The sequence below is a fragment of the Daktulosphaira vitifoliae genome, unplaced genomic scaffold, assembly GCF_025091365.1.
Source record: "Daktulosphaira vitifoliae isolate Bord-2020 unplaced genomic scaffold, ASM2509136v1 Scaffold_1, whole genome shotgun sequence".
Taxonomy (NCBI): Eukaryota; Metazoa; Arthropoda; class Insecta; order Hemiptera; family Phylloxeridae; genus Daktulosphaira; species Daktulosphaira vitifoliae.
Genome location: NW_026099572.1, coordinates 57,899,940 through 57,911,219, shown reverse-complemented (window position 1 = coordinate 57,911,219; position 11,280 = coordinate 57,899,940). Strand labels below are relative to the sequence as shown.

The 11,280-nt window shown below is 30.2% G+C and overlaps 1 protein-coding gene across 1 annotated transcript in view; it reads right to left on the bottom strand.

The window, feature by feature from the left end:
* LOC126895262 (uncharacterized) overlaps positions 1-9,599 on the bottom strand; it is a 74,069-nt gene extending 64,470 nt beyond the window's left edge. Inside the window, exons 1-2 of the mRNA XM_050666937.1 lie at positions 9,479-9,599; positions 3,374-3,619 (exon numbers count right to left, since the gene is read on the bottom strand). Coding sequence (XP_050522894.1) covers positions 3,374-3,619; positions 9,479-9,580 — 348 coding nt within the window. The 5' untranslated portion in view covers positions 9,581-9,599. The remainder of the gene's footprint in view (positions 1-3,373; positions 3,620-9,478) is intronic.
* Between the last annotated feature and the right edge of the window lie 1,681 nt (positions 9,600-11,280).

The following is an 11,280-nucleotide window of genomic DNA, read 5'->3' as shown; positions in this document are numbered from 1 at the left end:
ATACTGGGTGGCCTACCACTCACTGACAACTTAAATAACTTTTGATCCAGTTAATATTTTTAGTTGATTTTTTTTTTAAATAATAGTTATACGTTAGGTCTATAGCTATATCTCAATAATTAATTTTTTTACATTTTATTAAAAATATTAATTATTTTTAAATTTTAAATAAAAAGTAAAAAAAAAATCTAAGATAGCTATTTTGTAGAGTAGAATTTAAGAAAAATTTTAGTAAAAAAATATCTTATTAATATTCAGTAGTAAATATTCTGTAGCGTTTTGAAGTTTGTGAAAATTTGAATTTTCATGTACTATTTTACGGTATTAAACATTGAAATACGTATTGAGAAAAGGACAGAAGAAAACGCTATCTTTTCATGATTACTGTGTATACATATGATGATAATGTGTATACATTACAAACTTGGCATTAATACCATGATAAGAAATTAGATAAGGCAATTATTACTTATCACTCTCATTCAAAAGTATATTGAAAAGATAGCGTTTTCTTCTGTCCTTTTCTCAATACGTATTTCAATGTTTAATACCGTAAAATAATACATGAAATTTCAAATTTTTCATTTTAAATCCCCCCTGTGGGCAGGTTAAGTGTCAAATTTACAAAAAAAATATACCAAATGATAGGTTAAGACATCAAGCATCTATATAAAAAAAAAATTATATTCATATGTTCATTTTTGAAAAAGTTACGGCAGTTTTTAGTAAAAAAAATTGAAAAAATTTCGAAAATTAGCGATTTTTAAATTTGTAATTTTTTTGGAGGTTTCCCCCATTTACGGGGAACGAGGGAANTAGCGATTTTTAAATTTGTAATTTTTTTGGAGGTTTCCCCCATTTACGGGGAACGAGGGAAATTTTTTCAATTTTGAAGGGTAATGTCTTCGACTAGATACGATTTGTGATATTTTGACGTATCGTTGAAAGAAATCCGTTCTGTGAGAACTGTGAAAAAGTGGTAACAGACACAAAAAAAAAAAAACACATCTTAGTAAAATCAATACCTTCTCAGCTTCGCATCGAAGCTAAAAAATTATATTCATATGTTCATTTTTGAAAAAGTGGGCTCTAAAATCGATGAATTTCTAAATTTTTTTTCTAAAAATTGTCATAATTTATTGAACAATAAACAAATTTAAATAATTATTTTTTGTATTAAAACTTTTTATATTTTACTTTCATTTGATATAAATTTTTTGAAAATCTGATCCTTTAACTTTTCACAAGAGGGATTCAAAATAGCAATTTCTGCACAAAAATTTAACTTTTCCAACTTAAGTTTTGAGAATGTATCTCGAATTCTCCAAGCTTCCAACATACATATGCTAAAATAAAGCTAATGATATGTACTATAAGTTCAAAAAAAAATTATCCCGACTAATTATATTCTATGTGAAAATTTTGGTGTAATAATTTACGATTTCATATTTTATTTTTTCAACTTAAAATTACTATAACTCTTTGAAGAATTCATGATTAAATACAATTATTTTCTCATAAATATTTTATGTTTACCTCTTTTATTTGATATACATTTTTTGAAATACTGACTTTTGACCTGACGACAGAGGAGATTCAAAATAAAAATTTTTACACACAAGTTATACTTTTTCAACTCAATTTTCGAATTTGTTCCGGTAGCACTCCAATTGTAAATATATGTCAAATTAAAACTTATGATAAATCTATAAGTTAAAAATAAAATTTTTACCGATACCTATACTTCTATGGGAAAATGGCCATCAAATTTATTGAATGAAATAATTTTTATGCAAAAATCACTGTTTTACATGGAATATTTTAACGCTTAAAACTGCCATAACTTTTTGTAAAATTAAGAATTTAAAATAATTCTTTATTATATTAAAATCACACATATTTTTCATTCGTTTAATATAATTTTTTTTAAAATCTGAATTGAAACCTGCCCATGGGGGAATTTAAAAAAGAAATTTTGCTTGAATGCGACAAACGTTTGCCGATTCAGTAAAAATCATTTTATTTTTTAATTAGAATTTTGCTTTTGAATAATCCACCAATTTCTTAAAATTAAACACTCTACAGATTTGCATCGAAGCGTTTCTTATGATAGTCATTTTTATCACTCACAGATATCATCTATACTTGGCCCAACTATGCCATGTACACACTGTGATACGATGCAGCATTTAAAAATCTTTCATTGTTTGGTATCTCTTAAAATTGTTATGAACTTTAATATCTCATAAAAGATAAGGCGTAACGAAAGTAATATCTTCTCCTTCTAACCTATTACTTGGTTTCGGCCTCCCGTATCCTTAACTTCTAGTTTTTATTTTATTCGATCTCTAACTTCATTTGTATACACATCTGTAGTCTTAATATCTATTTCACTCTCATCAAACTAACTTAAACTAAGTTTTTGTAAGTTATGCAATAGAATTGTATGGTAATTCAATAATCAGAATCGAATATTCTAAATATAGACGATAACCACTTGTCAGGAGGTTTTTTATGAATCGCCATTTACGTAAAGCGAGATTATATTCTTAAAGTTCACAAACCTTCTAGATGTGGTGTTCGAGAAGTTATATAAATCTAGAACGGTGTGACTCCAAACGAATAGCCTGTTCACATTCTTTAAAAGGTTAATTACCGATTGTGGTCAATAAACTGGTCGACAATAATAGATAGTTTATCAGCAACGAACAGTTATTTCTTTGGTAAAGATATATTAAAAATTGACTTCATTATCGCCTCTCGTATATTTTACATTTTTATTAGTTAAATCTAACTTTTGCACTTTAATTAAAAAATGTAATTACAAAAATTTTAGTTGTTATTAAAGTAAGTACCACAAATTTTTTTTTATATTTCAATTATTCACAAGAAAAAGTCTTAATGTGAACTTGTTTCAAAATATGTTCAATGAAAATATATAGAAAATAATATCAATACTTGACAAACCTATTAATAACACTTTGGTGGTTAAAATTAATAAAATTAGAATTATATTTGGACATATTTGAGCGACTAATATGTATAAATATAATTCTGATTACTCTCTATACAAAATTTGTTTTGAAATCGGTACAATATGAAAATAAATAAATATAAATCTACTGACAATTATTGAATAGTTGACAAAAATATTCACCCACTAATGATTCCTTTATGATTAACATTCATAAATTTAGAATTATATTTGTACATACCAGAACTATACATTCTTTTAATTCGTTCATCTCGCTCGTCATCGCATGTCATAATTTTATACATTTTTGAAGTTTTGGCAAACTAAAAATTAAAGGATATTAATGTTAGCATTTATTAAGATTAAGGAAGTCAATATTAAAAAATCAACAACTATTACATCAATAATATTTTTTCTTAATATTTGCCCGTACTTTGTTGTACCAGATATCCAATAAGACAAGGAACTGAAGAAACAATTACCATCTTTCCTTATATCAACTAATTTTTTTGGAAAACTGCAGAAATGCTCAGGTTTTTCTTGTATACAAGTTTCATTCCAAACAAAGTTTAACTTATTACACATTTCTATCTGCCAGTTTTTGTCGACTGGTAAAAAAAGTTTATTTTTCTTTTCTTCGTCAGTCTGTATAATAAAAATAATAATAAAATAAAATAAAAAATAATAAAAGAAATTTGCTAAAAATTAAGCTATTCATTAAACTAGATATAGTAATTTTTTTCAAACTAAATATTTGAAAATATATGTATTAAAAATAAACCTGAATATTTTATTATCAATCGATTTTAGACGTCATTAATTAAAGAGATTTTTGTATTTTAAGTATTGTTTAATTTTTAAATTTACATAAAACAAAAAATAATTATTTTTCTCAGTATTGTAAAAAAATACTGTCATTTTGGACACCAGAACAACAATATGAAAAATTGAATATTGATATTTCCACTAATTTTAATAAATTATACAAAAAGAAACTAATTAAAAAAAAAATTATGGTTCACTGAGTATTTTAATTGAAATGAATATTTTCGGGGGATTTTCATTATTTACGTAGAACGAGGGAAAAATTATGAATTTTTGAGGGTAATGTCTTTGATTAGATACAATTTGTGATCTTTTGACGTATCGTTGAAAGAAATCGGTCCAGAGAGAGCTGAGAAAAAGTGGTAACAGATAGAAAAATAAATAACATTATAGTAAAGTTAAAATACCTTTTCAGCTACGCACCGAAGCTAAACTTAGTTTTCCAAAAAACCTAGACTATCGATGTAATGCATGAATTTAATAATACATCCAGACACATATATAATATCTATTTGTGTATGTCTCATACACGATTTAATAATCTATTTAAGGTATTCTTTAGAAATTAATTTCATTTAACAATGACTGATTATATTTAGATTATGTAAAGGTAAACCTCATAAAAAAAAAAAAAAAACTTATTTTATATTTTTACTAGTAGAATCATTTTTGTTATCATTTTTACCTGTTTATAAATTTAATATGAATTCATATTATTTAATATATTATTTAAAATGTATTATGATTTGTTTGGATTCTTAATTTTTACTAATTTTTTTAATGTTTTATGTTTTTGTGTTGTTTAATGATCAACAAGGATTTTAAAAGTTATATAACTTTTAACACGGAAAGGAAATGTTTGGTAGAGTGTGGTACTCGTGTTCAAACGTGTTCATGCCACGTCCTGCCGTCGTCTCTTCCTCAACGAACGTCAATACCTTTTTTGTATGTATACAGTACACTAGTTTTCACGTTACTAAGATGATGGTCGTGACTTAACAAGTATATATTGCATTTTCTTCTCTCGTATATTCAGCAAATGTGTTTGTGCTATTGACCGACCATAGTTTTAATGTTTTTGCTCATTCTGTTGCGTCTTGAACAGACTTATAATATCGGAACTTTCAAGATCATTTTGTGCATATGCCTTGTACTTTTCTATCCGTATAGTTGACCCTTCCGCATATCACGGGCTATTGGCATCCTTCATGTCTTCATTATTTCAACGTTCATATTCAGTCCACACTCACCGCCATTAATTATCATCTTATATTATACAGCTAAGTTTTTAATCATTTGTTTTATTTATTTTATATATTTTAGCTTCGATTCGAAGCTGAGAAGGAATTGGTTTTACTATTCTGTGTTTTTTTTTGTTTTGTGCCTGTTACCATTTTTCACAGTTCTCACCGAACGGATTTCTTTCAACGATACGTCAAAAGATCAAAAATCGTATCTAGTCGAAGACATTACCCTCAAAAATTGAAAAAATTTCCCTCGTTCCCCGTAAACGGGGGACACCTCCAAAAAATTACAAATTTTAAAATCGTTAATTTTCGAAATTTTTTCAATTTTTTTTTCTTAAAACTACCCCATTACTTTTTCAAAAATGAACAAATCAATATAAGTTTTTTTTATAGATGCTTGATGTCGTTACCTATCATTTGTTATATTTTTTTCATAAATTTAACCCTTTACCTGCCCACAGGGGGGATTTATAATGACAACTGGGCGAGACAGTGTAATGTCGGACCACAGTAGGATTTAAAAAAAATTAACTTTTGTATATTAAAACAATTAAACAACAATATAAAATTAATAAACATTAAAGTGGATGTCCGTTGAGGCGTTGATAGTAGATGTACACCAAAACCTTGTGACAGTTGTCACATAACCATATAGATCAGGGATGACCTTATACAAGGACGTTGCCCGTACCTTATAAACTAGGGGAGTTGATTTTTGAAAGGAAAAAAAATACACGAGTTTATTGAAGATAGAACACGCAAAAAAAAAAGAAAAATATGATGGTTCAGTTAAATTAAGGGGAATTTATTAAGTAAAAAAAAAACAACAAAAAAAAGTTAACACGAAGCAAAAAACCGAACGGTCAAAAAACCTCGTCTACAAATTAAAGGGGACAAAGAAAAAAAAACAGATATTAATAAAAAAAATAGTTACACCAACAGTTTTATTATTAGAGAATACAATGAACGTCTTCGGGTACCCACCGGCTATTAAACGCGGCATTACCGCTAAGCACGGCGGGTATACGTCCCAAGTAAGCAACTGGTTTTAGGCAGTTAGACTTAGCTTGCAAGACTTTGGAACACCCCGGAATAAAATGCACTATGTCACCACATTGTACCAATAATATATACATATCACCCATAAAATATAATATAAAACCTATAAAAAAAATCACAAAAAAATATGGATATCACATGACAGGTGGTCTTGTAACACGCCTGCCATGTTGCGGGACCTAAATAAAATAATAAGGGCACCTAAAAAACATGTAATAGAAAAAACTCGCCACACTTGCTTATGGCACGGCGCACTAATAAAAAAAACTGGCTCAAAACAATAAATACTAAATATATATTACCAGCCCCGAAGGGCTAAAGAAACTGGAGGTGAGTTCAGCCGACGCCAATAAAAAAAAACCCAGCACAGAGGGGTCGCGGCACAGTGGTGACGAGGCATAGTTGGATCAAGTATAATGATATATGACAGTGATTAAAATCACTATAAAAAAAAAAACGCTTCGATGCAAATCTTTAGATAGTGTTTAATTTTAAAAAATTGGTGGATTATTCCAAAAGCTACTTGATCTGCTGGTTTCTTATTAATATCCTGATTAAAATAAAGTATGTCGAATGAAAAAGGGTTTATTAAAAAATATTATTTCTCATAAAAAAATTGTGTGGATCCATAAACTTTTCAATAAGTTATAGCATTATAAAGTTAAATATAATATAAATAATAAAATCGAAAATTTTCACACGAAAATAGCATTCGGTAGCCATTTTCGCCGTGAAGACAAGTCCAGAGGTCAAATTTTTTTTTTTCAAATTAAAGTATATTACATTAGCTTTAATTTAAGATATATATAAAAGTGTCAGACCTTCCGGAACATTTTCAAAATTTAAGTTAAAAAAATTAATTTTTTGTGAACCAGTTGTCATTATAAATCCCCCCTGTGGGCAGATAAAGGGTTAAATTTATGAAAAAAATATAACAAATGATAGGTAACGACATCAAGCATCTATAAAAAAAAACTTATATTGATTTGTTCATTTTTGAAAAAGTTATGGCACTTTTAAGTAAAAAAAATTGAAAAAATTTCGAAAATTAGCGATTTTTAAATTTGTAATTTTTTTGGAGGTTTCCCCCATTTACGGGGAACGAGGGAATTTTTTTCAATTTTTAAGGGTAATGTCTTCAACTAGATACAATTTGTGATATTTTGACGTATCATTGAAAGAAATTGGTTCGGTGAGAGCTGAGAAAAAGTGGTAACAGACACAGACACAAAAAAAAAAAAAACACATCTTAGTAAAACCAATACCTTCTCAGCTTCGCATCGAAACTAAAATCTACATAATAAACAGCGGACACTCACGTAAAAAAATTTATATATATAAATAAATATAGTTTAAAAAAACTAAAAAACACGCTTTTAAAGCACATCGAACTAAAAAGTTAAAAATATTTTTTAAAATTAACTTAAAACAATAATGAACGAAAAATACTAGTATTATTGTGATAAAAAGCGTCGGGCGCTCAATATACAAAAAATATGGCACAATGCACCCAAGGAAAGCAGTAGGCGCGCAACATGGAGGTAGTGACAAAAAATGACGATACGGGAATCATTCCCCGTAATCGGAATGAATACACTACATATCTCTTAATGAGAATAAAGTGTATTAATATATAAGTTTTAATAGTAATTAGAATATATATATATATACATGTAAAGCGACTTAAGTACACAAACGTATCATGCACGAGTTATAGCCGTGTTTTTGTGGTCGGGCGTGGCGGGGAGAACATTATACACGAGGCATATACGGCGGCAGTGGCGTCGGCTGTAGGAATATATAAATGAATATTAACATATGAATATATATATTAATATTAGCGGTGGCGGTAGGAATATATGATCATCACATAAAATCGCAGCACTGTCGCTGGCGTCGACGACGCGATGTCCGACGTGACCCTCGAGCGTCAAAAAGTTAGCAGCGCAGATGATGACGGTGCGCGAGTGCGGATCGGTTTGTTGACGTTGTCATTTTAACAACGGGAAGAACACTATGGTATCATTAGCGACGGGACGTCGTCGGCCGTGCGACACTTGCTGGACTTTGTACCTCGGCGTATAACGTGCGGTGTTGGTCAGTCAAATACTCATAAAATAGGGCGACGGCTAATAAAGGTGGTACGAGTCGTGGGGCATCGTGTATAACGAAACGACGTGAGGCCGTGTCAATCACAATAAAAATTTGTTATTTATATATATATATATATATATATATAATTGATGACACGCACGCGTATAGGGGTATGAAAACCAAAAATAAAAAAAATTATATAGGAAAATATTGTTGTCGGCCAGTGGTGAGCGGGGTGGGGTGAATGCGATATAACAGTCTAGTCTCAAGGTCATAGTCGACGGGATATGCGACATAATAACACGTGCCACGTGGAGTTACAAACTTACAACAAACAAACAAACATACAAGTGAAACTAATATAAGCGTGTTAAAAACAGTTATAGCGCACACAACAAAATTCACGACCGCTACGGACGAAAATTAGCGACGACCAGTTCCGATGATGGCTAATTTCCGACAAAGCGTCCGGCGTTTGACCCGGCGGTCCGTTGGCGACAACACGACTATCCTTTAGAGTAGGGGTCAAAAAGAAACTAAATACCCAGTGCTGGAAATTATTAAGATTATAATTAATATAATTTAAATCATATGGCGACAATGTATGCGGTGAGCAGTGCAAATGACGTTCAAGATAGGAAAGGAGCGGGGTGAATGTACACACAAATGCCGTCCATGAACCGGTCTGAAGTAGTACACANAGCCGTCCATGAACCGGTTTGAAGCAGTACACAGCTGACTATCTCGCGCGCGCACAAACTGATAAACGCCGTCGCAGTACGCATTCAGCTCAACACAAATATATATTATATATATATATATATACATACAAATAAACAAAAAAAATAAATAGATACTTTTTGTCACGTTACAGAGTTTTATTTTGCAGAACAATAAATATATAATTTTTATTTTGTACATTCATAAGCAGGTATACCTATTTTCTTACCCCCTCTTATTTTCCGTATTTTAGTTGTTTTCTACAAATCAACACCACCACCGCACAGTATCAAGCAATCCCTCTTTAATATTGAGGGGCTGCTTGTCACACAAAAAGCTGGTATAAAGACAAAAAAGATAATAATGAACAATTAGCTAAAAAAAAAAAGGTTCATTTTTTATCAAATTCGATTCTTTACTGTTTATTTTATTATTTTCAAAAGTATATTTTATAATTTTAAAAATATTTATAGATTTTTGTTTATATAAATTAAATACATTTAACAATTTTAATTATTAGATTACAATATTGTCATAGGGATAACTTAAATATTCTCACCGGAATTGGTAATTGGTCACTGCCACTTTCATCATTCTGGAATGACGCTGTAGTACCTAATATGTATAAAGCAATGAACAATAAATAGGTGAATAAAAACATGATTTAACTAGATTTTACAGTTGAAAAACTATTAAAAATAATATGTAATACATATTATGAGTTTTATATATTGTAAGTTTGTAAATAGAAGTAAAATTAGTTAGTTCAAACATATTGTTATAATATTTACTTAGAAGTATTGCGAATATCAACTTAAATATACATGTTAATATCTATTACAGTTATTATTGAGGAAAAAAATTTCTGTGAATTATGGATCTAAAAAAATTTACTGCTCTTTAAAATTACATTTATTTTTATCAGTATTATAAAAATGTATAGGACTTTTTGAAACATATAAGTGTACTAATTTTTTTGTTTTTTGAAATGTAAACTAATTTTTTGTTGCAAAAATTCTCTACTTTTAAAACTGTTAATTTATAAAATATTAAAGTAAGAATAAACTTAGTTTTTCCTAAAATAGCATAATATGTACATACAAAAGCTAGTTTAGGGGAAAGGTGTGTTTTAATTGTTTGTGTATTATTACCCTACATAAAATATTAGAATATGATTTTTGTGTTCACCACTTCATTTTCCCATAAATTATCTATACCTACGCATCTGTACAAACACTTTAAATTTGCAAAAAGCTTCTTAAATCGGTTATGCCTCCAATAATTATTTTAACTATTAAATTTAAAGTTATAAAATATTTATATTTTTTTATACTTTCTTATCAACCGCCCAATACTCTGAACCATACATCATAGTTGGACTGTAGTGAAACCAGCTATGATGTATGGTTCAGAGTATTGGGCGGTTGATAAGAAAGTAGAGTAGAGAATGAGTATAGCAAAGATGACAATGCTTATATGGATGAGTGTAGTGACTAGAAAAGATAGAATAAGGAACGAGGATATAAGAGAAAGTATAGTTGTAGCGTCAATTATGTATAAGATGAGAGAATATAGACTTAGATGGTTTGATTATGTTATGAGGAGAGAAAAATCGGAAGCTGTAAGAACAGTTATAGAATATTGAAGGAAGAAGAAGTAGAGGTAGAGGAAGATCAAAAAAGAGATGGAGAGATGTTATTGAATGTGATATGAGGACATCTGATGTGAGCGTAGAGGATGTGGGAGATCGTGTCAAGTGGAAGTTTAAGATAAGGATGGACGACCCCAAGTAGTTGGGATTAAGATGAGGAAGAAGAAAAAGAAGATATTATAGTGTAAATTGATTTTTTTTTAACACATATAGTTCCCGAAGGTCCCACCCTTGTTGAACCACCCCTAGATGCGCCCCACAATCTTTCCAGTATGGAGAGTTTTGGTGTCGTATCTATGGGGTTGGTCGTTGTCAAGTCCGTTCCAGGTTCCAAGCTGTCCATTGCCAATACCCTCCCGGCTATTTCACCGGTGAGAGTGGCTTGGTCACCACCAATCCCTGCAGTCGCAGTACCAACCCCGTGGTTGGCTGCAGGAGCCTGCCTCAACACTCCTGCATTTGTCGTGTATTCGTTTGATAACGACACCTGGTGGGTACACCCCCCACCAACCGCCGGCACTGGGGCATCCGAATCCCCTGATGCAGTAACCTTTACTCCGTTTTGTGCCATTGTCATTTGGTAAATGATTTTGTGAGGGGGTTGACCTCATAGGATTAACAAGAGTTTAGGTGGCTCGCTGTCCGCGACCGCTTATTCGTCAGTCCAAATTAATGGTCTGCTTATTTTGCGACTAACCTGCAAATCTGCA